At 37.9% G+C, this 26,511-nt stretch overlaps 2 protein-coding genes and 1 pseudogene across 24 annotated transcripts in view; 1 reads left to right on the top strand and 2 right to left on the bottom strand.

Annotated features, from left to right (window-relative positions):
- MAGI3 (membrane associated guanylate kinase, WW and PDZ domain containing 3) overlaps positions 1–18,438 on the top strand; it is a 272,982-nt gene extending 254,544 nt beyond the window's left edge. For all 5 annotated transcript variants that reach the window (XM_089917629.1, XM_022584032.2, XM_089917642.1 and 2 more), the window contains 5 exons: positions 427–529; positions 1,295–1,421; positions 2,360–2,503; positions 8,985–9,123; positions 10,653–18,438. In XM_089917629.1, the coding sequence (XP_089773755.1) occupies positions 427–529; positions 1,295–1,421; positions 2,360–2,503; positions 8,985–9,123; positions 10,653–11,749 (1,610 nt within the window). In that variant the 3' untranslated portion in view covers positions 11,750–18,438. The remainder of the gene's footprint in view (positions 1–426; positions 530–1,294; positions 1,422–2,359; positions 2,504–8,984; positions 9,124–10,652) is intronic.
- The window catches only part of PHTF1 (putative homeodomain transcription factor 1), a 76,914-nt gene continuing 55,433 nt past the window's right edge, over positions 5,031–26,511 (bottom strand). For 4 of the 19 annotated variants that reach the window (XM_089917665.1, XM_089917737.1, XM_030759850.2 and 1 more), the window contains 6 exons: positions 23,293–23,448; positions 22,227–22,322; positions 21,414–21,539; positions 11,890–20,875; positions 11,640–11,750; positions 5,031–10,829 (listed from right to left, as the gene is read on the bottom strand). In XM_089917665.1, the coding sequence (XP_089773791.1) occupies positions 20,855–20,875; positions 21,414–21,539; positions 22,227–22,322; positions 23,293–23,448 (399 nt within the window). In that variant the 3' untranslated portion in view covers positions 5,031–10,829; positions 11,640–11,750; positions 11,890–20,854. Of the gene's footprint in view, positions 10,830–11,639; positions 11,751–11,889; positions 20,876–21,413; positions 21,540–22,226; positions 22,323–23,292; positions 23,449–25,601; positions 25,696–26,511 lie in introns of those variants that run through there. The other 15 variants (XM_089917742.1, XM_089917745.1, XM_089917755.1 and 12 more) reach the window with 13 other exon arrangements.
- LOC111180015 (glycine cleavage system H protein, mitochondrial pseudogene) lies at positions 23,459–25,598 on the bottom strand (annotated as a pseudogene).

The raw sequence follows: 26,511 nt of genomic DNA, 5'->3' as shown, positions 1-26,511 counted from the left end.
AATTTCCAGACTGGCCTCTGTGCTCCAGCATTCCTAAGACCTGTCTTTGTCATCTAGAGTGGTTTACCAGTTAATGGGCAGTACACTCTGGAAACCCATAAATATATTACAAGGTAGTTCCCAGAGCTCAGTCCTCTAGATAATAGTATGGAGTGTGTTCACATCTGATTATCATGTTGTGTGGACGACCAAAACAAAGGTGAAAGAGGGAAAGCATGTGCAGTAAGAATGATTCCTGTTCTCTTCAAACATAAACATCGATCAGAAGCCACAGGGAAAAAGACGTTAGTTCCCGTTGCAGGCAGCGGATAGCAGTGCTGCTTGTGTAAAGTCACTACCGTCGGGAAAGTGACAACCACGTGTTACTGTCTCACTTTCACATTTTTATGTACAAATTCTTATTTCTCTTGTTTCGCCTTTGAACAGAGCATCTTGGTCCACCATCAGGAACAAACTCCGCCAGGCAAAGCCCAGCCCTGCAGCACAGGCCCGTGGGACAGTCACAGGCCAACCACATACCTGGGGACAGGTGGGGCTGCTCTTCTCAGGTTTTGGTTTTTAACTCTGCTCATCTCCCCACTTTTCATCACCCACCCACCCCCACTCACCTCCACACAGTTATGCAGAAGCCAGCCGGTTAGGTCAAGATGAGATGTCTACTCCCTCCGGTCCCTTTGTCCCTTCCTCCCCCTCTTCCCAGCCCCAGCCCAGGGTGCAGCGTAACAGGTGGGGATTAGAAAGAAGTGACAGTAGCACCTACTCTGCTGCTCTAGGTCCTCACGGTTTTGGTAGGGAAGCCCCAGACCCACACTGATTACCATCTTCTTAGACTACCCAAGCAGTATCTGTGCATATTTCTTTCCTCTTTCGTTGAAAATATAAGTCATGAAACAAAAACTAAATTTCCAGAAATTCAGCATTTTCACAGGCATTGGTACTGCAAGAGAGCCATTTTTCACTGTAACAAGGTCAGCTTATCTGCCCTCCGGTTCAGTGACTCGAGTGCAGTTTTCCTTGATGTAAACTGTGCTGAGACACCCTTAAAACAAAACAACAAAAACAAAACGAAAAAACAGCATGGGGGTGTTGACAGACTTGAAGCCATGCTGGAGTTAATAGCTAGTTTTTGCCTGGCATCTCTCTGCTTCTAGATACAGCCTGTCTTAATAGCAGTTTGTCAGAGGGAGAATGGCAAAATTCAGCTTTTAAAGGAAAAGAAATTGATCTGCTTTTACTTTTAGGCTGTGTTTCATATTCTCAGTTCAGAGAGTGACTTGATTTCTCTTTCCTGTAGAAGTGTCGCAGAAGGTGAAATTGGAAAAGACGTCCTCACTTCCTACAGACACTCGTGGTCTGACCACAAGCACCTTGCACAGCCTGACACTGCAATGATTTCAGTCATAGGCAGTCGGCACAATCAGGTGAGATTCCCCCCAGATGCAGACTGTTCTTTTCAGTTGCTGAATCACTGACACTGATGAATTTTAACTGCAAATCAGTTCAGATAAATTTGTTCCCAAAACTGATCATTCTTAAGGACCTACTCTGTGTTTGGCATTCTCTTAGTGTCCACGAGACAATGTAAAGAGTGAAAAAGAAGTTTATCCTCTATTGGAGAAATTTTAACCCTTAGTTGAGTACCTAGAAATAGCAGTGTTTTAGTTAATCAAAGAAAGATTTGGGGTGGGTTTTTTTTTTCTTTTTTCAGGAAAATTAGTCAAAATCTGCTTAAAGGAAGCACTGTTCAAAATTCTGTTCTCTGATTGTTCTGTTGCATATTGACCAACTAGTAGAGAAGACGTGTAATCTTCAAATTAATTTAGGCTGCATTTATAGAAATTAGGTAGCCCTTCGACCAAAACGTACATTCCTTCCTTATGATATAGAAATGCATATTGATATCACATGATAGCACTTACATGTGGAATCCCCAAAAAATGATACAAATGAACTTATTTACAAAACAAAAATAGACCCACAGATATAGAAGACACTAAGGTTACGAAAGGGGATGGGGGATAAATTCGGAGTTTGAGATAACATATACACCCTGCTATATATAAAATAGGTAATCAACAGGGACCTACTGTAGAGCACAGAACTATACTCAATGTCTTGTAATAAACTATAATGGAAAAGAATCTGGAAAAGAATAGATATATATACATGTGTAATTGAATCACATTGTTGTGCACCTGAAACTAACACAACATCGTAAATTAACTGTACTTCAGTTTTCTTTTAAAAGTGTGTATTGAGAGTATAAATCATTTTTTCTGGCCATAAAAGGAGTCTTTCTTCAAACTTTAAATAAAGCAGTCCGTGTAAACTTCTTTTTCTTACACTTCTCTCTCTCTAGAGCCTTGGTTGTTACCCAGTGGAGCTGGAGCGAGGCCCCCGGGGCTTTGGATTCAGCCTCAGGGGTGGGAAGGAATACAACATGGGGCTGTTCATCCTGCGTCTGGCTGAGGATGGTCCTGCCATCAAAGACGGCAGAATCCACGTGAGTTGGCTTCTGTCTGCAACCTTTGGTTCTGGCTCCGGACTGGAAACTTCTGAAAATAGTTGATTAAAGGGAATGCAGAAACCTCCTGAATCTATGAAGCAAGATTTTCCATCACTAAAACCTGAAAGACAGATGCTTGTCATGAGTTCATTTCCTCTTTGCAGGGTGCTATACTGTACTGCAGTTAGGCTGCTTGCGCTGGCTTGACTTTGGTCAGTAAGAAAAAATCAATTTTACTTACGTAGTCAACATTCAAGGGCAAATAGATTAATAAATAAAATATACTTTCATCTCATTAAAAGTCTTGGGAAAGCCAGGATGAAACAGAATCATCGACTTCTTCCAAGAAACAATAACCCCAGGATTTTTTTTTCCTTCTTAGCTACTTCTAGAGGGAGCCAGAGGTCGAAAAGCATGACTCCCCCAACCTTTATTATCATTTGCAGGACTAGAAATCACATCAGCAATGTTCCTGCATAGGGGTTCTCAGCTCTGAAACACTATAGCTTTGTACATGGCGTTGAGGCCAGATGGTTTATGGATCTGCAAAAGATATTTTCCTTCCTTCTCTAGATGTTACTTAGAGGATTCTTATATTGAAGACATTTGCTGGGCTCAGTTTTTTTTTTTTAAATAGTTAATTTACTGGTATTCAATTATATGCTAAAAATTTTATATGCTAAAAATTATAAAATCCCTTACTATTCAAGAGAACTTTGGACTTCCTCCCTCTGCTACCAGTAGGCATCAGGGAAAGAGAAATTTTTCTTTTTCTTTTTCTCCTTTTTATTTTTCTCTTTTGCTTTTAACTAAGTAAGCTAATTAGAAAGGCAAATGACCCTGGCACATTATTAGATGGTAAATTCTAACAATGATTAGAAAAGTCTTCTAGGTGATTGCAGTTTTGAATTATGCACATCACTACTCCACTCCCATTACTCATTTCATAAACATTTACTAAGTGTTTGCTTTACCCAAGGATTTATACATGATCCTGAATGAGCTGGAAGAAAGAGTGACCCCCAAACAAGATACCATCCTTTCTCTAAAGGACTAGACTTTTGTACAAGTTCAAAGTAGGTGAATATGAGTAGAGAAGATTTCATAGAAGAGGTGGCATTGGACAGTCAATAGGATTTCAACAGGGAGAGATTAAGAAAACATTTCAGGCTGAAGAAATGAGCAAAGGGGTAAAACGAAGGAAGGACACGTCATATACAGGGAACTGCAAGTGGTCAAGTTTACCTAGAGTCTATTTAGAAAATACATAGGAAGGTAGAAGAAAATGAGAATATGAAAGTAGGATGAATCACCAGTATGTAGGTCCAAGGCAGTGGAAAGTCACAGAAGGCTTTTGCGCCACGAGTTCCCCCTGAGAGCAGTACACTGATAAAATCAGTCTCTTGGTGTGTAGGATGGATGAGGGGATAGGGCTAGCTATAGTTTAGGCATCCAGTCATGGTGGTGGGAGTGTAACTTGGATGGTAGTACTTTGGGTGGACGGTAAGTGATGCATGTGGGATCAACCGTTAATGAAGAAAAGACCAGTTTAGATGACTGACAAGTATTATATGAGTGAAGGATGAAGGGAAAAAAAGAGTAAAGGATGGCTTAGAGGCTTCACCCTGCCTGTACTATGAAAAAAAAAAAATGTGAGGGAGGCCAGTGGGAGAAAGGATTTGGCAAAGACTGATGTACTAAGTTGTAGTCATGTTGAAGGACCAGCTGGTTGAGCAGGTGTAAGTATTTAGCAGGCAGTTAGGACAAGAGGTAAAGTCCCAGATTGTGACATTAGCCAGATGGAAGTGATAACTGATGCCTTTGCTGTGGGTGAGTTCACTGAAGGAGAAGATTTAGAGAGTTGTGGGCCAGGGGCAGGACTCTGGATAAGGCCTGTCATTAGTGGACCATAGAAAGTAGAGAAAATGGGGAGGGTGAGAACTCAGAGCAGCAGAAGCAGAGCTGGAGGGTGTTGATGGCAAGGAGAGGGGCTGATGGCCAAAGTCCATTAGTGTGCTGAAGCTGAGCTGTTTGCTCTCGCCGCAGTTCACTTTCTTGTAGGGACAGTTTAATGAAGTGGGGAGAACATGGGTTTGGAAATCAGACAGGACAAGGATCGAACTCTGGTTCTGCCACCTTGTAGCTGTGCATCGTTGGGTAACTACTCTGAACCTGCACAGAACGCAGAGCTATAATACATGTAAAATACATGGCCCAGGTAAACTTCTTAAAGTTTTAGTAAGAGCAGTTTGAGGCACTGTTTATGGGGATGGCATACTTATTTCTGGTTTTCTTGGCCCTTTTTCTCCTCCACCCCCCACCTTTTAAAAAAAAAATCTCTAAGTCATTTAAATTTGGAGTTTAAAAAAGATCTCCCATTGTATATTGTATCACAAAACTCCAGTTAAACCAAAAACTAGGATATAATTGAAATGTTGGTTTCAAATATAACCCTCAGATACACTAATCTCACCAAATAAAAGGCAAACAAAGAGGCCTTAAAGGATTCTATTTCTAAAACATGTTATTCTTTTTTTTTTTTTTTTTTTTTTGCGGTACGCGGGCCTCTCACTGCTGTGGCCTCTCCCATTGCGGAGCACAGGCTCCGGACGCACAGGCTCAGCGGCCATGGCTCACGGGCCCAGCCGCTCCGCGGCATGTGGGATCTTCCCGGACCGGGGCATGAACCCGTGTCCCCTGCATCGGCAGGCGGACTCTCAACCACTGCGCCACCAGGGAAGCCCTAAAACATGTTATTCTTAATAATGAACAGAAACTTTAGAATTATGTGATTAAATCAGCTTTAATATAAAAAAGAAACTGTGAAATTTGAAAGCAAAAGCAAATAAGCTATTACTGCTATGCCCAGGTTTGTTCTAAACTCTAATAAATCAGCTTTTCAGAGAATAATTTTTCTGGCTACTAAATTATCAAAATCTTGACTTGGTGTAGGGATCATGGGAGCTTTGCTATAAATGACAACTTACTCAGGTGGCCACTGTCCCAAAAGATGAACATTTTATCTCCAGCTGACACTTGTGCATGGAGCCAGCCACCTAAGCATCCATCCTGTCTGCCTTCCCCTCTTGCCTCTCTCCTCTTCTCCCGTGTCTTTTCTGTTAAGCTGACACTGTACTTTGTGTCCTGTACCTATTATTCCAGTATCTTCACCTGAGGTAGTGCCTTGAATATTGATAGTAGATGCTCCATAGATATTTGTTGAAAGAATAGAATGCATGGTTAATATTTCTAGATAATGAGAGAATTTTATTTTAATATTTAAGATTAACTCCCAGAACTTATTACTGGGTAGACAGGACTTGGGCTATAGGAAGGAATAAACAAACAGTGTAATCGTATAATTCACTAAAACAAGAAAATGTTAACTTTTAAGATAGATGGAAAGGTGTTGAGAGGATCTGTACATTTAGTGAGTCTTCAGCTGGTCCTTAAATCCTGATTTAGAGAGGAAGGAAAAAGGTTCTGGGCTAAGGGAATGAGAAATCAGCTGAATGGAAAAAGTCCATATTAGGTAATAGTGTCAGACTGAAATATTTGACAAAGAACAGAATCAGATCTAGAAACTATTAAGAGTCTGTTGTCTTCCAGACCACATGTTTTCACTTGTATTAGTTTTAGTCTCACAAAAACTCTGTGAGGTAGGTGGCATTATCCCCACTTGCAGATTAAAACTGAGGCTCAGGGAGACTGAGTCACAGCCATAGAGGGACCCAGGTCCATTGTCTCTCAGCCTGGTCTGTGTGCTTTCACATCAGGCCATGATTATGTCATTTGGACTCAATTCCTTTGGGAGGCATAAAGGGTCTTAAGAGGTTGTAAGATAATGTAAGCAATGTGTTAGAAATATTGTTTAGTCGTTTTAATACATTTTAGTGGATGTTGTTTTAAAAACTGCAAGACTGACTTTAAAAAGTGGCTTTTTTAAAGGAACACAATTTTTCTCTATCGTTCTTCCTACTTTCCCCCTTTTGGTTCTCCTGATCTCATTTTTTTCTTCCCCTTTCATTTCTATCTTCTCTCCTCTCTCCTCTGTCCCCCACAATTCTATTTTTCAATAATACAAAAACCTGACGTTGAATTTTTATTCTTATCAAAAAATATATTCCCCATTTTTTGTATTTTTATCACACTTAAATTTTTTAAAGTAACAAACTTTTAAAAGAATGTTTACATTTTCCTCTCAAAGGTGTGATTTTTTTAATCTTAAGCTTTGTGTAGTCCAGTTTAGAACTTTTTCCCCTTTTGAGGGCCTCTCTACCATAAATCTTAAAACCATGGCTTTCTTCTCCTTCACCCTAATTTAGTTTTTAAGTTAAACAAAAATGACACCTGGTGGCAGATCTGTTCAATTACAAGTTTTTTTGCAGTTTACTTATTGTGCTGAAAGAATAAGAAATATGCAGGTTTGGACAGAGAATTTAAGCCAAAGACTATAATTGAAATGAATTATAACCTCAAGCACGTTTTTAAAAGATGTACCCAAAGCATGCTCCAAGTAGTATCTATTTTAATATTAATTTCTCTAATTATCAGAGGGTTTTATATCTGGTGCTAATCTGTCATCTGTGTTTCCTCATGAAAATGATTTTTCTATAATCACTTATTAAAGAAAATCTGGGTACCGACCTTTGTTTCACTTATATACCTATTCTGATTATAAGGGTTTTTTAATGAATTGTGTTTATTACTTTTTCTCCATCCTATTATGTTTATTATCATCTTACTTTGGTTTTTATTTTAGATTTTTTTCCACTTTATGTGTTAAATCCATCTATTTTGTGATATCCTCCATTTCTTCACTCATTTTTTTCCCATAAGTATGCAATAAAACTTGTTCTATTTTCTTAGTTTACTTGAAAAAGTTTTGCATTGTATAGAACGGGGTACAGTCTATAGTTAAATCTTCATCCTGCTACCCTTTTTTTTTTTTTTTTGGCTGCTTGGGTCTTTGTTGCTGCACGTGGCTTTCACTAGTTGCGGTGAGCAGGGGCTACTCTTCGTTCCGGTGCATGGGTTTCTCATCTCAGTGGCTTCCCTTGTTGCGGAGCACGGGCTCTAGGTGCGCGGGCTTCATTAGTTGTGGCTCGCGGGCTCTAGAGCACAGGCTCAGTAGTTGTGGCGCACAGGCTTAGTTGCTCTGCGGCACGTGGGATCTTCCCAGACCAGGGATCGAACCCGTGTCCCCTTCCCTGGCAGGCAGATTCTTAACCACTGTGCCACCAGCTTTAAATCTTTTTTTGGAAAACCAGAAAATAGATCATTTGAAAATTAACATTTATTTGTGCTTGGTGTATAATCCTGTTTGTTTTTAGCGCATTAATTCCTCCCAACAACCCCAGGAGGTAGGTAGGTACTAATGTTATCCCCACTTAACAGAGAGGAAAATGAGACCACTCTGCTAGGACGAGGTCGAGCCAAGAGTGAACCACAGACATTATGACTCCAAAGCCCAGCTTCCAAGCCACTGTGCTCTGTCGCAGCTGTGGATACAGAGCAATCCTACTCACCTCGGTTAAATAATTACTGCGTCCTCTTCTGTTATTTCTGCATTGTTTTAGTAAGCTCTGCAAATATTGCTTTTTGTAATTTCAGTAATTGTCCATTGTTCAGTTTTTCTGTTTTGAAGCCAATACCCTTTAGTTGTTTGTCACCTCGAAATGTTGTTTAAAATCTGGATATATTTTTGAATCACTACCATCATTATCTTTAACCAGGTCCTTTGCAGAAGTTATACTTCACTCATTCACATGTTTCCTTTTTCTTTTCAAATAACTACAGACAACATTTCTAGTAAATAGCAATGGTACTGAGGCATTTTATTCTGATCCCTAGCTTTTGTTTGTTTTCTAGGGAAATCACTACACACTAAAGTCATTTAGTGTAAGCCAGCTAGTGGTTTTAAATAAGTATTCATAGTAGTATGAATTTCTCCAAGCTGAGTTTTCTTAGAGTTTTAGTCTATAAATATTTCATTTAGGTAATGCCTCACGTATGTACAGGGCGTAGCAGCAACACAAAGGAAGGAGTAGGCAGTTCTCCCTGGAGGCCAGGATAGGCTTCAAAGATGAGGAGCCACCTGCCTAGGATTTAGGATATTCAGCTCGAGTCGGAAAGTACGAGGTAGCTCTGTGGTATCATGTGGGTCATAGAGCCTTCACCCTCTCCCACCACTTAACGTTTGGTTGAAAACTTAGAATTTGATTCTTGACTTCAAGATGCCCAGATCCTGCTTACTAGTTATATAAACTTTTATAGCGTAAATAAAACTGGACATCTTCTCTTCCTATTGCTACCACCTGTCCACTCCTCGTCAACTCTAGCGTAACAGCACTGTGCACAAGTTAAATATTTTACAAAGAGAGTCATTCAGCAGAGTTGGGTGGCTCTAGGGATGACAAAACAGAACCGAAGGAGGATGTGTAGTTTCATGCTGTTTCTGTGAATGTTCCCTGTCTAGGTTGGGGACCAGATTGTTGAAATCAATGGGGAACCTACACAAGGCATCACACATACTCGAGCAATTGAGCTCATTCAGGCCGGTGGAAATAAAGTTCTTCTTCTTTTGAGGCCAGGAACTGGCTTGATACCTGACCATGGTAAGTTAAGTAGCTCACCTGTAGCTGAAAAGCTGAGAATGTGTTAGGGAGGGGGCAGCAGAAGGAAAAGGAATATCAGTTTGGAGGGGAGAGATATTTTACTAGCTAATTCAGAGGTAACCACCAGAACCATCTAAAGTTAGTTACCATAAATAATAATATTACAAAATAAGTGATTCATACAGAACTTTTGTTAGACTAGAATAATATATGTTAAGCTAGTTTCAGCAGAAAACACAGTTGCTTTTGCAGAGAAAAGTGCCTATAAAAAACGAGAACATTAGAGGCAAACGATTTTAATGTCATGAAAAGCATTTGAAATCTCTTCAAATGCTATTTTTTTTTTCCTTATAGTAAGATGAGTTTCTCTCTTAATGAGCAGCATAAGAACTTTAGGCTTTTCTGGTCATTTGTCAAAAACAAGTTACTTTAGCTCTACCTGGAGACAAGGAGTTGCACTTGGGACCATTTCCGTAGTCCTGTACTGATCTTAAATTTCCTTGGTTTCATTGTATGCTTTTGAAATATCACAGTATTTGAAAATCACTGTTTATCAACTGAGTGCACTAGTCTAGAAGTACAATACCACACCACTTAGTCCTTGTCCGTTCCAGTTTCCTCCCTTCCCCCCATAGAGCTTTTGAGGGATAAGTATAGACATGACCTCCTACAGTCCCCTTCCAGCCTATAATCCTCTGACTGTATTACCTTCCACCATCTGCTTGTAAACCATACGTCCCCGGTGACATCTTTGCTAACTGCGCTGTGATGTTTTTTTACACAGTCCTAGGCTTTTTCTCTTCCTTCTTCAGGTTTGGCTCCTTCCGGTCTGTGCTCCTACGTGAAACCTGAGCAACATTAAGGCTTTCAGGGCTTTTCTTGGTCTTTCCTTAAAAAGATTTGGTAAATTTGCATGTCTTGTAAATCACTTCCTTCTTTTTTTTTTCTTTTTAATTAAAAATGATGCTATTAAATACATCTACTTCTATCTTCTGCACTTTTCAGTTTCCTTTTGACATTAAATTTGACAGCTTAAAGCAAGAAAATTATTTACAAATGCCCATGAACTCCATTCTGGTTACCACAGTTTGGTCTCCTTTATTAGTGATTTTGGCAAATCCTGAAGCTATATCCATCAATAATAGCTAAATTAGTAAGCTGCTTGGACCAGGTAATTTGGTCCAATTTTATTATTTATTTCTTTTAAGATTTTTATTGGGCTTTTGCTAAAGAATTTACACATCATATATTATCGTACCTATTATACAAAAGTAATTGGAAAAATGAATACTATTATTTTGTATATATAAAACAACCTACCCTTCAGGTACAAGTATAGCTGTCTGTATACGTCTGCCTTTATAGAGAGAGATCTAAACATACATGAACTTTATTTATTTATAAAATACTCAGGCTGTTTGTTTAAGCAGTCAGTAAAATCCAAATGGCTATCAAAAACTTCAAAACTTAATTGTTCCTATTTATAATTCTGAAATTTCATAATTTTCTACTCAAATCACTTTTTTTAGGTGATTGGAATATTAATAACCCTTCATCTTCCAATGTGATTTATGATGAACAGTCCCCATTTCACCCATCTTCACCTTCTGCTTTCATATTTGAAGAGTCTCGTGTGCCAGTAATTGAAGAATCTTTGATGAGAGTTCAGATATGTGAAAAGGCAGAAGAATTAAAGGACATCGTGCCTGAAAAGAAAAGCGCTTTAAATGAAAATCAGTCTGATATAAAACATCAGTCTCTTCTCCATAAAAATGTGAATAAAAGGGATCCGCCCAACAGTCATGGGCACAGTGATAAGAAAAATCTCTTGAAAGTAGAAAATGGTGTCACACCAAGAGGCAGATCTGCTAGTCCCAAAAAGTCAGCCAGTCGATATTCAGAGGAACATTTAGAAAAGATTCCCAGTCCTCTAAAAAATGACCCCAAAAGAAGACCCAGAGATCGATCACTCAGCCCCAGGAAAGGAGAGAATAAAAGTAGTCAGATCAGCACCAGGGCAGCTTCTGGACAAGACCATTGCAGAAAAAGCAGAGGACAGTCTTCAAGCCCAAAGAAGCAGCAAAAAACTGAAGGAAGCAAAGACCAATCAAATGTGAACCAAAGAGTAGGGGGCTACGCTAGCAACAATGCTGAGCAGATGTCAGATGGGAAAGAAAGATCAGGTGTTATCAGGAAAGATACACATCAGAGTCAGCCTGGAAAAAACAGAACCAGGTCTCCAGAGAAAAAAAGCAAGAGAATGGATGAAAAGTCTCTTCCATCCAAAAAGACAAATAACACTACTAGTAGAGCTATATCGGAAAATGAAAAAGGAAAGAAAGCAACCTTAGTAGAAACAAGTTCTAGTAAAGATAAAATAGGAGAAAATGTCAAACTATCAGAAAAGAAGCCAAAGCAGGAACCTGAAGAAAGAATGGTCTTAAACAAAATAGAAGATCACAAAAGAAAAGAACTAGAGGCAGCTGACAAAAACAAAGAGAGCGGAGGGTTCAAACCTGAAAGCGGTTCTCCAGCTAAGAAAACACCAATAACTCCAGGGCCTTGGAAGGTGCCAAGTGCAAGCAGAGCCACAGGCACTACTGGTGTGGCCGAGAAGCGACTGTGACCTTTAGTATAAAACAAAAAAACAAGTTGTAATCTTTTCCTACTAAAAAGCAGTGTTCCCCTCCCCCCCAAAATCATTTTTTTCAGGAATTCTGAAACACACATCATCAGAAGTACATTTTAATTTGAGTATCAAGTTACCTAGGCTGCATGAAGGGCCTGCAGGATTGCTAAGAACCCACTGTCCCCCTGGCTGGCTGCCCGCCTTGCGCTCAGGAAGGAGCCGCACCCACGGGCTCATCGGACACGCCCGGCTCAGGCCGCCCAGCTCGTCTTCATGAGTGTCTGAACAAATGACATGTTGATATTCACAACGTGGTCACAACTCACTTTATATTTGTGCCAAGTTATCTACTGTATCATGTCTATTTTATCCTTCTCACGCAGATATTTCCACAGTAACGAAAAAACTAGGTTTGGCTTGGAAGTTGATATTCTCAATAGCATGTTGCATGTTTGTTTACAGAGAGAAATATTTGAGCCCTTGCAGAAGAAGAGATTGTTAACTCATCATTAAAGATGGCAGTTGCCTCTCCTAACAAACAGCTTACTGATGATGTCCCCGTTTAAAAATAAAACTCCCAAACATCACTACTGGAAAGAAAAAAAAAATGTAGTCAAATACTGACTTTCTTATGGCTGTTTATTTTAATTCGGCCGGATAAGGTATTTCAAATAACTGTTAAAGATGTTATTTACAAATGAACGTTCAAATGAGAAAGCACTTCAGTTGATTAAGAGTTCACCTCCTGCTGTGTTATCCAACTCTAATGTGTTATAGCATCTCAGATCACTCTTTTATTTCATTTATTTTATTATGAAACCACAAAGAAGCATGTGGAAATATTGCTTATTGCTATCTGAAGAAAAACTACCAAATTTCTCTTTCTGGATATTTTGGTTGAACCAACTACTAAGTCATTAGTCATTAATACATAATACATATTTGAAGAGGGACTTAATCATGAAACCAGTTTCACGGTCCGTTGCCAGATGAGGCACCAACTCATCTGGCAGCCGCTGTACGAGTTCGAGTGTTGAGAAGCAGAACCTGTGTGAGACCGGCTCACAAGCAAGTGAGGACAAACGTGGCGGTAGACAGTCCTTGCTGGATCTTGATTTTAATACCTAGCTACATTAACCTATTTGCAAGGAAGAAAGGGAGAGTAAACATCTGCTTAGCTTGTACAGATTTTCCGAATTCTTTCCTAAAGTCTAATTAGAGATGTTTGTTGGAAGGTAGAGACAGTTTTTAGCCCCATAAAATAGATCCGGGTTTCTCAGCCCCCGGAAGCAGCATTCAGTAGCATCTATAAATAAAGGAACATTCTCAGAATAAAACCATTTTCTGGAGTATTTGAACACACCTGTTCTGTCACCGTGGGTTCATCTTGTTATTGTGAAACACATCATGTCCAGGTCCTTCCCTCTCAGAGTCTGACTGTGAAATTCTTTAATAATTATAACAACTAAATCAGCCCCTGTAGATAAGACATGCTTCCCAGAGTGAGATTTCTGAAATCCCCTTTCCATCCAGAACTATATTTACCCACCTATTGTAACTACTTGAATAGAGAAGAATTAGAAGGCTTGATAAATGCTAAGAATTTAGTATCACAGAAATGATTTATTTTCCCTATAGTCCACAATTAGTGATAAAAATCCAATTTTTGTTAACTGCGACATAACTTTGATGTCATCTGTTGTCAGTCTGATGTGGCTCTTTCCTTTCTAAGTAACCTGTCACTGTACTGATTTTGTACTGACTTGGCAATGTGGCCTTGGAATGCTAAGCAAAATACGGATGTACTGGTTGTAAATGTTTATATATTGTACAGTACCTTTATATATACACTTGAGGTTCTGATTAGAGAAAGAGACCTGTAAATCGCTCGTTATTTTTTATATAGATATTAAAAGAAAAAAAGAAAAACAAAAATCAGTTCATGGCCTGCATTTCTTTTACTGTCAGGTTTATGTAATGTTGCTTTTTCTATTTGTGGAGCTAATTCTCATCATGGTCTGAGTCCTCAAATAGATTTTTATCCCTACAAGTAACAAATATTCAGAGTCCTACAATCAGAAAGACTCTTACAATGATGACTTTACCTGTATAGCTATACTTATCTATATGTAAAGCTCAAGATTAGTCGGAGTTGAATATCATTATACCTACTTAATACCTTTCACTGTAAGGAAAACAGCTTTGCATAAATAATTTGCTACCCCCCAAAAATCCTTTCTTACACTGTCAGGGAAAGAAAAGGACTTGTCTTATTGGAAATTGTCATCAGACATTTCTAATGGACATAGCTGTGTAAGTCCAGTTACCACAAGGTCACAAACTCTATTTCATCAGACTGTGGCATTTCACATTATTTTTAAATCATTTTATCTACTCTAGGTCGTACTTGTAGAGTGAAGTATTTTGACTTGATTTCACTGAAATTCTTGGAATGAATAATGCCTAAAACCTAGCTCAAGACCATGGTTAACTGAATACTCTTGAGGAGAAAAATTAATTCCCGCCTGCCATTACTGAACTCACACTGAAAATAAACTCCAAACCCCGAGCCCTACCATGGAGATGTGTGTTGTAGCAAAGCCTGCAGAGTGGCAGCAAAATCATTTTGTTGCTGTTTCAGTGGACATATTTTCTTATTGGTCGTAACAGCAAAAAAGTTCTGGGATGCTATCACGTTGTCTCCCTAGGGAGATTAGTGAGTAAGAGCCTGTAATATTGTCTTCTAACCCCCATACATTAAGTTTCTGGGGCCACGTAGCTTTTGCACAGAGTCAACTCCTATTTCAGAAGTCTTGGACACAGAAAAGCATGTGGCTTTTTATTTCTACCTGAGCATACCTTGGTTATTTCCTTTTTTAATAGTCAGATATTCTCATGTAGAGAAAGTCAAATGCTTTTCAAGGTGAACTGATGAAGAGCTTCACATTAAACAATGTGTCCAACATTCAAAAAGAATTGGGTTTTAAGAAAGCAAGGACTACTCAAATTAGTTAAACGGTGTGACAGTCTTAACTACCGACCTCCACAGAGATGTGTTTAAGCTTGAGCTTAGTCCAGAGTGAGCTCCAGGAACTAAGGAACACTGGTGTAAACAGACTTCAGTCACGAAACGTGATGATTCAGTCTGGCGTGAAGAATATATCAGAGCAACTTCTTACATCATCCTGGCATGCTCCAGCGCTAAGAACTACTTGTGCTTTTTAAACAATAGCAGATTTGTTTATTTAGGCAGCTCTTTACTGCTTATGCTATTAAGGTTTATCAGCAATACAATGACTGGTTTAAAGCACGCCATAATTATGACATGAACTCTATAATCTTTGCTTCAGTTGACTGAATTAGTTTAAGATATCCACTAACTTGGATCTGTTTTCAAAGTTTCTGTGCAAGTAGGGCCTTAAGTGTAAGAAGCGAGTATGAAGGCTTATTGAGAGTAGAATTTAGTAGAGTTCTGCCAAAGAACTCTGAACCTTTCTCACATACACATTAAAATACAAAAACACAGCCAAGTGCTTTAATTTAGCCTGAACCTATATTTTTCCAAAGAATCCTGTGGGTATTTGTCTATTTTACAATGTTTGCATTAAAGTCAAGCAGAACTATTAGCAAATTTTTATAGCAAATCAAGAGGCTTATTTTGTCCTTAATAAACAACTATTTGTTACCTTGAGTAATACCTTACTACAGCATATAGGCTCAGGGTGCGCTGCAGGAAAGGAATGGAATTATTTCACATTTGTGAAATTCAAACTTCATTATTCAAGATGGGCACCAATAACTGCAAGGAGCAAAGGATTACTTTAAATGACCAAACTAGTCAACAGCTGTATAGATGAGATTAAGTTTAATGAATTTACTTCTTGATAATTCCAAATCATACACTATATTTGGGAGTAAGACCCATTTGGCCCATGATGGAGTGTGTAGACTAAAAAATTTTGAAAATGAATTTCATTAATTTGAAAGAGGGTTATTTTTACAGTGCACAGGTTCACTTACCTCTAGATACAATGAACCAAAATTAAAAACACAGACCCGTAAGCTTACACTTTGGAGGACATCCTGGTATTTAGAACTTTTCTACTTGTCTCTGAAAGTTAAGAAAGCCATACCCCAATTAGGCAAGTATTTGGTTATTCAACTTTTCAAAGTGTTTATATTATACATGAGGCATAATGTACATATTTAGGAAGTCTGAAGTCATACCTCCATAGCGATTTTAGGAGATAGAATTTTTCCCAATACAAATTATAAAAGTAGCTGAACAGGTATTTTTCTTATCCATCTATGGTTATTATTATTTCAATTAAATGTATGTATGGCCTAATCTAGTTCTATTTTTACATCTTGGTTTATTTAATTTCTCAGTAGCAGGTAAATGTTAAAGTATCACTCCTTTTGGGAGATCAGAAGTCCAATCTCCTAGAAATTATTATACAGGAATAAATGAAGCACTGACAGTACAACTCTTCCATCCTAACAGAAGAAAAAAGAAAAAAAAACTACAGAAACAGTAGATTACTTGAGGTCTATTCATTTATTCTATGCATTTATATTACGTACCTATTATGGGGTCAGGTACTCTTCTGCATTCTGGGGACCTAGGAGTGAAAAACAACAACAACAAAAATTCCTGCCTTAAGGGACTTATATTCTAGTGGGGAAGGACAGAAACAAGTAGGCAAAAAATAAACAAGATAATCAGGTTCTGATAAGTGCCGTGAAGGAAATGAACAGGACCATATATAACTGATAACAAGGATAAGATGGGGAACAACTTTAACTCAGAGAAGGTCCTGCTAAGGAATTGACAGCTGAGAAGCCATTCAGGGGAGAACTGAAGAAATCATATTCCAGGCACAGTCTGAGATAAGAAAGAACTTGGTATAACGGAGGAACACAGGGAGGCCAGTGTGGCTGTCAGGTACTGAGGAGGGGAATTTGGAAAGGGAAGCAGGTGTGATAATGAAGGGCCTTGGAGGCCAGCATAGGGAAAGCCAGGAAGGATTTAAGTAGGAATGATATAGTCTCCATATTTTTAAGCTCACTCACGTGGCTGTGGAGAACCGACTGCAGAGGCAAGAATGGGAAGGGAACAGTGGGTCAGCACAGTAATCCAGCTGAGCGCAAAGGAGGCTCAGTCTGTTAGCGGTGGAAACACAGAACCAACGTGACTGGCTGGTAGGTTAGATATGGAGGGAAAGAGAGGAACCAAGAATAAACCCTAAGCCTTTGGCTTGAGCAATTGAGTAAACTTTTTTCTATTTACTAAGGTGGGAAAAACATTTACTCTCCCACCTCAGACAGCTTAAAAAAAAAAAAAAAAGGAAAAATATATATGAAAAAACGGGTGTTAGATGTTGGACAACAGGCAGTAAAAGATAGTGGAATTCAATGAGGTGAGCCCCATGTTTGCCCCAGATTACTTAGAGGCAGTTTCTAGGCTGTGGTGTAGGAAGGGGGTATCCAAACTGAACCAAGCAGCCTTGCTGAGTTGAGGAGAGAGTTAAGAATCTGGGGCGGCCAGGACAGCTAGAATTGGCAGGCCGAGTACCAGAGAGAAGACAGCTGCAGAGAGAGGAGAGCACAGCTGCACAGAGAGGAGAGAGCTCCAAAAATGTGCAGAGGTTTCCTTTCAAGTTTTCAGGTATTGATGAGCACAAGGAAATACTCAACAGGGAAAGAACCACCAAAAAGAAGCAGGCCAAAAATTCTTGAGCTGGGAAGAGTTCTTGTTCCTACAGTTAAACTGGAAAAACCTGATCATGAACAGGGTTATCAGGTAGAGTACTCAGGAGGATTTTGCTTCAGTTGTGGAGAAAAGTAGCACCAGAGTAAAGGCTGCTCTGGCCCACCTAACAAAGCTTAAAAGCAAGCCTTGAAATGATCAAACTGTTTTCAAGTATCTTAACTGCATTCTAAAACAAAGCTCAAGAATATTTAAAAGAATACACACACACACGAAGACCCGACACCCAACAATGTAAAATTCACATCCATTAAGAAATTACTAGGCATGTAAAGAAGCAGGAAAGTATGACCCAAAATGAGGAGAAAAATAAATCAACAAAAACAAACCCCCAGATAACACAGATGATGGCTGTTATAATGTTCTTATTTACTATTTCTATTATAAATATTATGAAAACAAGATAGAGAAAAGAAACAGCACGTTAAAGAGAGACATGAGGATACAAAAAACTGAAAAAGCAATATCAAAATTCTGTAGACAAAATACATTGGGTAGGATTAACAGCAAATTAGTGCAGAAGAATAGGTTAGTGAACTTGAGGCACAGCAATAGAAATAGTTGTGCCAGTCTTCTGTCTTGAATAGAAATTAAAAACAGAAGACCGGGACAATGTACAGAACATCAGTAAGGTGTGGGACAACTTCAAGCAGCCTAATTAACATGTGGAGTCTCAGGAGGTGGGAGACTGGGGTATAGAAAACTTATTTTAAGAAATAACAGTCAAAATTTTTCCAAATTTGATGCAAACTAAAAATCCAGAGACCCAGTAAGTGCAACAAATCCCAAGCACACACACAAATAATGAAGACAACTACACCAATGCACATTATAACTAAATAGCACAAATTCAATGAAAAAGGTAAAAACCTTAAAAGCAGCCAGAGTTTAAAAAAAAAAAAAAAATACAGAAGAACGAAGATGACAATGACAGCAGACTTCTTGTCAGAAGCAATGCAATCCAGGAGGCAGTAGAGCAGCAACATCTTTAAAACTAGAATTTTATGCCCAGAAAAAACATCTTTCAAACATAAAGATTCAAAAATCTTTCTCAACAAAGTAGGCCTATACACCTTGCTAAAAAGATTTTGGATTTTTACCTTCAAAGTAATACTAAGCCATTAATAGATTCTAAACGATGAGACTTGAGACTTGCATTTCAGAAAAGACACATTCGCTTTTGAGATGAATAGGTGGGCATGGGGGAGAGGGGCAGAAAAGCAGAATCTTGTTCAAAAACAAAGGATGTTGACTTAGATGAGGGTGGTGAAAGTGGGGATGGAGAAGAAAGGACTGATTAGAAAAATATCTAGAAGATAATTCCTCACAGACTTGATGACTGGATGTGAGGTATGAGAAAGGCAAGAGTGAAAAATGATTCCCAAGTTTCCGACATGAGCAACCACCCATACAGTTAATTTTACCCACCTGAAAAATCATTTAAACCAATTATACACCATCAAAACTATAACCGAAACAACTCACAGGAGTAAACTATTCTGAATACTGCATTTACGCTAAAGAATTCACTGTGTAAAAAATTCAAATAAAAATAGAACAGTGGTGTTTTTTTTGTAGGAGAAAAAGATAAAGCTTTCTTCATCCGAAATCTGCACTGAGCGGTTCAATCCTGGATTTGAGATAGCTGCTATTGTCCCTTATGGAAAACAGTTAAAGCATGATTTCTATGAGCCATCTGCTGAGATACTGAAGTGCCTTTACAGATCAGTTCCTTCCAAAGGTAAATCACTATAATGGGGTTTTACTTTTTAAAAAGAATTGTAACTCTCACGCAGTATTTGGAATGGCTGCAAAGTTTTGGTAATCCACTTCTAGTTCAGCAATCTTGCCCCCTAGGTTTCTGTCTTCACAGTTAGGAATCTATCAGCAAAAGATTTTTAAAGGGTTTTAAACAGTAATTACAAATGTTTATTGTGGATTTATTAAGGGCGACGTACTTTATGCTATGTTAAGTACCTTACCTGATAATCTCATTTAACCTTAACAACACTGTTAGGTAGTTATTATCCTTATTAAGCAGGTAAAGAAATTGAGATGCAAAGATGTTAAGTAACTTGCCTTAGACTATGAAGCTAATAAGTAGCAGAGCCAAGGATATGAATCCAGAAAGGTCTGACCTCAATTCCTGGACTTAAGAAATTCATCTTTAAACCTCAAAAATCTTCCTGCATATTAGGATATGTGTAAATGATACACTGATTTTGCATGTACATACTTCACATGTAATAACTAAGTTTCCTAATTATTTCCATTTAAAAATTCACAAAATCTTGTCATTAAAATGTGGGCTTTCAATTTGCCTCGAGAGATTCTTCAAAGTGGGTAACTTAATAAGCAGGAATTAAATGTAGCCTATTAGAGTTTTCATTAACATATGTATACGCATGTACGTGCAATAGGGGATACTATAAGAGAATCCAGATCATCAGTGGCATAGCTTGGCTCAGTACAGACACCGAGGACATGAGATTATACTGAGGGTTAAATACATTGAGTCTCACAACAGATAAACTATGAACACTTCACTTAGTAGTGTGATGGGAAACATAGCTCAGATGATTTAAATGGAAAACATGTTTTATGGTGGATACGGGTGAGTGCGCATAGACTTAAATTTCTCATGCTGGATCACATGCCATATTACACGCATGACTCTCACCAACAACTATACAGTTATTAGGATTAACTTCAAAATTATAAACTAATTAAAATTTTCTCCATAGTTTAACAGAAAATCACAGTTTAAAAGGTTATTTTTTTCTTTCAACAACGACAAAAAAGCCTAGAAACTGAAATTCTCCAATAAAGTTATTTTATTCAGGCTCAACCTAAAATAGTTTAAACTTGATCTCTCTTTGCTAGAGAAATGAAATCTCCAATTCTATAGACTGTAATAGAAAAGTACTGAATTTGCATATTTCCAATAAAGGATTTTGCTTCATGCTTTGGGCATCTGCCATAGTTACCCAAAAGACTATTTCCAATAAATATAACTGTCACAGCACTGAAATGCCCAGAATAAATTTCCTAACTTAAAAAGTTGTCCTTAAGTTACTATAACACAACAGTCTTCAGTCTCCTGACTATTCATACTATTTGAAAACCATGAAAATACAGGTTTTTAGCATGCACACCCAGTTGGAAAAGGCTCTGTTCCTCTGAAAACACCATTCGTTAGATTAGGTAGAGCTGAGGGCACCTCTCTGTGTGAATAAGCAGGTGGGTGTCTCATGGGTTTGCAGTCATCTCTTTCCTTAATGGGTTAAGCACTGATGCCAGCAAGGGGAGAAAGTCCGGGCACATGACTCAGCTTATGACTTAATTTTCCACAGCTAAGAAAAGAAAATCACCAAAATAGTTAGTTTTATGACAAATAGGTGGGGTTGATAGGTACACTTACATGTAAACCAAGAACCGTTTACCTAAGAAAAAAGTACCAACTGTGACAACAGCAACCATAGAACATCATAGAGAAAAAACCGTTAACAATTTCCAGGATCAAAAAAGATATACTGCAGTTCACGGGCTTTTGGTTTTCATTCATTCTGCCTCTGTACATTTCCCTAGATCAGAGGCCAACCCAGCCCACGCTATTAAATTGACATGAGATTCAAACTTGATTTTTTTGTTCCATTCAAGAGCATGATCTATTGTACTTGCATAAAATGAGAAAACCTAAGCTGAATGTCTATTTCAAATGTCTATTTCTCTACCTCAGGAGTTATTTCCATGCCAGTCCCTCCCTCCCTCCTTCCACCCTCCCTCTCTCGCTCGCTCTCTCACACACACACAGTGGGAAGAACAAAGATCACTATATACAAGAAGTTTTAAGACTTAAGGCAGATGCTACAGAGTGATAATCACACTTACTCTTATATTAAATCCTAGAAGATCACTTATAACACCTGAGACAGCAGAAAGGATAACTACTCGTGTGATATTGTAGATCAAGGGATTCATTGTCAGTCCATAGAGTCTAAATGGTGTGTCCAGCTCCTACAAAAACATGAAAGAACTGAGATGAAATACATGGTTTCATAATAGCCACCAGTGATTTCTCGACTGTTTTTTTCAGTCTTGGGAGAGGATGATTGCTTAAAACCTCTTCCCTTAATGTTCAATAGCTACCTTCAAAAAACCTGTAATGAGGGGAAGTGGGGGAGGGATAAATTTGGAATTTGGGATTAACAGATACAGACTATTGTATATAAAATAAACAACAAGGACCTACTGTATTGTACAGGGAACTATGTTCAATACCTTGTAATAACCTATAATGGAAAAGAATCTGAATATATATATATATCACTTTGCAGTACACCAGAAACATTGTAAATCAACTATACTTCAATTAAAATAATTTTAAAATTAAAAATTAATTAATTAATTAATGCCTTAATGGACTCTCACCTACTTTTCCACTAGCTAAGTTTTTAAAGGTGGATTCAAGCAATATGCTATTTGTTATTTTTTAATGTAATTTTAAAATGTGACAGACATCAGCAATCACTAGAACTTGGGTAGTAAGTTGGGAAACTTTTTCTCATACAGTCATTAACCCCAAACTATCAAGTTGGTAGTTTGAATCTACACAGCATCTATCTGTTACTAGGGTCCTCTCCAAGAAGTACAGCATTGATTTAATTAAATGGTAGTAAAAATGTGTCACAGGGTATTACTTACTTTCAATAACTTGGTGGATAGCTTTAATACATTGTTTACTAGAGTAAGCTGTTCTTTCTTATTCGGCTTTTTTTCCATTTTAAGATATAAATTAATCTAAGGGAAGGAATAGAGATTAGGGCAAATGTCATGGAAAAGATAGATATATATATTGCATTCAACATGGCAGATTTTGAGGTCAATGTTTTCAAGTAAAATAAATTTCAAAATTCCAGTAGCTATTTCTTCAGAGCACATATGCCACGTACCCAAACCCCCATCCCTAATCAGTCACATATGGCAAAGAAAAGCTACTTAGTGAAGAAAAAATAACAATGAAGCAATTTATCAAAACAATGCAAACTTTTATATTAATTATAGCAATTAAAATGTAAACTCCTTGAGTTCAAAAACTATATCTTATTCATCTTGGTATCCCCCAAATAACCTAACATCCTCATTAAACATTCATGGAATGGAAAAAGATCGCTGCTTTTAATTTACTAATCCCTTGTTTTTCCCCTTCTGGTAAGAATTCTCCACTATAATTCTAAGGCCAAAAAAAAAAAATCTAATGATATTAGGTATTTTTATTTAAAACTTATGGATAAACATGAAATTAAAAACAAAAAAACCCAATTCTATACTACTCTGTATTTATAAGAAACATTTCTCAATTGTAATATCTACTCACATACTAAAGAGCAAGTATTTTCCAAACACTGAATGTATTCAGCGTTTGACTGATAGAGAAGAAAGTCAAGAAGCTTATTAAACATCCTTAAATGAGAGGTACTCTAAAGATCTAATACTTGACACAGAATATGAGATTAAAAGCATGCTCCATTACCACCAACAAAAATAATTTTTATACTATGAAGTAGCACCCAATCCTGGGAGCAGGTGGGAAAGATAATATCCTCATTTTATAAAGAGGAAGCAATTATATAGTTGTAAAGTGACTTGTAAAGTGTAAGGTCATATAGCTAGAAAGTGACAGAATCTAGACTCAACCCTGAATCTTCTGCAGAAATCTTATTATACCATCTCTAACCACTGAATCAAACTGTCAAGGACCAATCAATACCTGTTCAGTAAGTAATATTGAGACATTGCTGTATTTCTTATTGGTTTCAGACCCCAGTGAGGCTAAGCGCAGTAAGAAAAGTAGTAAAGCTGATTCCCAGATCAAAAACTCCCAATTATAAGCATCATTTAGGAAAGTTTTATGTCCCCGGAGAACCTATGAAAAGGACCAAAAAACAGTTAAGTTTTTCACTTGTCTTAAAATCTGTAATTACTCCTTTACTCTAGAACTTTAAAAACATTTACAAGATACCAATATTTTAATACTCAAAGTAGGAGACTTTTAATACTTATAAAGTATTATCTATTCAATTAGTGATTATGTATTTCTCTAAGTTTCCTAGATTTTCTTCTTTGCATGAGAGACAGCAAGGGTCTGGAAGTAACAAGGGAAGAAAACATAATAGAATAAGTGAAATAAAGCAAATGTATTTCCAAACTCTTTAACCACAAGTGTGCCCACTCACAATTATATGGTGACCATTTTTCAAAGTAGGGTTGGCCAAAAAGTTCCTTTGGTTTTTAAGTAAAAATAAACGACACAGTTTTCATTTTCACCAAGAACTTCATTGAACAACGTATTCACCCTTTTGTTCCACTACCTTGTGCCATTTTTCAGGCAACTTCATAATTCCATCTTCCCAAAACTTTTTTATCTTTTTGAGCAAAGAACTGTTCCAGGTGCCTTTTACAGTCTTGCAGGGAATTGAAAATTTTTTCCATTAAGAGAATTTTGTAAAGACCTAAATAAATGGAAATCCGAAGGTGCAATGTCTGGTGAATGTGGCGGATGAATCAGAACTTCCCAGCCAAGCTGTAACAGTTTTCGCCTGGTCATCAAAGAAACATGCAGTCTTGCGTTATCCTGATGGAAGATTATGTGTTTTCTGTTGACTAATTCTGGATGCTTTTCGTTGAGTGCTGCTTTCAGTTGGCCTAATTGGGAGCAGTATTTTTTTTTTAAGAATTTGAATATTTTATTATTAAACTGTTTCTTATTTTCCTGCAAGGCTGTTGCTTTACTGTATAAAAATAGCACCAGCAAACACAGTATATTGCAAAATTAAGATAGTAATGTTCTTTACTGGACACTATACAACTAACAAACTTTTCTCCGCTGCCATTTATTTCCAGTGGCAAGTTCATTGAGTATTTTGACCCAAATCCAGGGATGGCTGTAAGCAAGTTACAATATTATATAAGGTTAAGATAACAATGTTATCCTTGAATTGCATCATTTTTATAACTAGTTTTACCACAGATAATTTCAGGAATTCTGAGTATTATAACTGGAGACTAGCCTAAAAATCACAGGGTGTTGTGAAAAAGATGCATGTGTTTATCTGAAATCATTAGGAAGTTAAGGGGTACTTTCTTCAGGCAACGTTGTTGCAAGTAGTTTATTTTGCTAAAAGTTGCTTTTTAAAAATCTATCCACCACTAATTTAAGACAACTATGCTAGATTCAGTTGTTTCAAACTAATTTATTTAGGGGTTCCATTTTCACTCCTCAATAGATTTTATGTATTTCTCATATGCTTCTTCACTCATTAGTTCATCTAGTTCTGAAGGATTACTGAGTGTCATCTTGATCAGCCAACCATCATCATAACAAGATCTGTTGACAAGTCCTGGATTTTCTGCTAGGGCTTCATTAATTTCAGTTACTTCTGATTGAGGAGAATAGAGTTCACTAGCAGCTTTCACCCTTTCCAAAGCACCAAATTCCTCGTTTGTTCAACTTTGTCCCAACTTCAGGCAGACTACAGTAAACAACATCTCCCAAAACTTCCTGTGCAAAATTGCTGATCCAACACCATTTTCTGCTGTTACCCATTCTTGTTTGTCTGAATTTACAACCCGACAGCAGAGTGGGTCCAGTGTGCAGCACCCGGACGGCACCCGCCCGCAGTCCCCAGGGCCGCGGCAGGCAGGGCGCGTTGGGCGCAGGCTGCAGAGCGCAGCCCGCGCACTCCATGCCACTCGCTGTGCCATGTTCTCAGGGGTGCTGGGAGCAGTATTTGTTGGAATTAATCATTTGGTTTTCTGGAAGGAGCTCATAATAGAGGACTCCCTTCCAATCCCACCATACACACAACATCACCTCCTCTGGATGAAGACCGGCCTTTGGTGTGGTTGGTGGTGGTTCATTTCGCTTGCCCCACGATCTCTTCCATTCCTCATTATTGTACACTATCTACTTTTCATCTCCCGTCACAATATGTTTTAAAAATGGAACATTTTCGTTACGTTTAAGCAGAGAATCGCATGTGGAAATACAGTCAAGAAGATTTTTTTCGCTTTACTTACGTGAAACCCAAACATCAAAGCGATGGACATAACCCAGCTGGTGCACATGATTTTCATTGCTCAACTTGGATATTGTGAGTATGTCGGCTATCTCCTGTGTGGTATAATGTTGATTATTCTCAATTAATGCCTCGATTTGAACACTATCAACTCCAACTGGTCTACCCGACCACGGAGTAACGTCCAGAGAGAAATCTCCAGCACAAAACTTCACAAAGCACTTTTGACACGTTTGATCAGTCACAGCACCTTCTCCATATACTGCACAAGTCTTTTTTGCATTTCATTTGTGGTTTTACCTTTCTTGAAATAATAAAGCATAATATGCTGAAAATGTTGCTTTTTTTCTTCCATCTTCAATATTCCGTATTCAATATGGCTACACAAAAATTCACCAGTTTTGATAAGTTTTTTTTTTTTAAATGCAGGCTGACATGACAGCTGTCACAATACAATCTAATGAAATTGTTTCAAATGAAGTTAGACAACTAAGCACTACTAGAGCCATCTTATGGAAAAAAACCGAACAAACTTTTTGACCAACCCAATAATAAATTTGCATTTGAATAACAGAGCCCCCTAAAACATGCGGCCCATCCCACTGGCATGACTAGAAAATCCTGAGGATCAGCTCTTTACTCCACTTTAGGATCTGAATAACAACAGCAGCAGCCACCAATTATAAAATGCCTATTATGTGTCAAGTTTTCAGGTAAAAGTTCTTGTTTTTTACAAAATTCTTTTGTTGATTGAAATGTAAAGAAGTTTACTAAAGCAAGCCCAAGGTAAAATGAGATTTATTGAAAAATATACAGAGACCCCTCACAGAAACTAAATGCGGGCCTTTGAAAATCAGGAAGTCAGCAGGTAGCTGCCCTCCCCATCTCCCTTCCACTAGGGCCATTCAGGC

Source organism: Delphinapterus leucas, chromosome 1 (genome assembly GCF_059928025.1).
Source record: "Delphinapterus leucas isolate spDelLeu-1000000601 "Yukka" chromosome 1, BTC_Dleu_Yukka2, whole genome shotgun sequence".
Lineage (NCBI taxonomy): Eukaryota > Metazoa > Chordata > Mammalia > Artiodactyla > Monodontidae > Delphinapterus > Delphinapterus leucas.
Note: the sequence above shows the minus strand (reverse complement) of the source record. Positions and strands in the feature narration are given on the sequence as shown.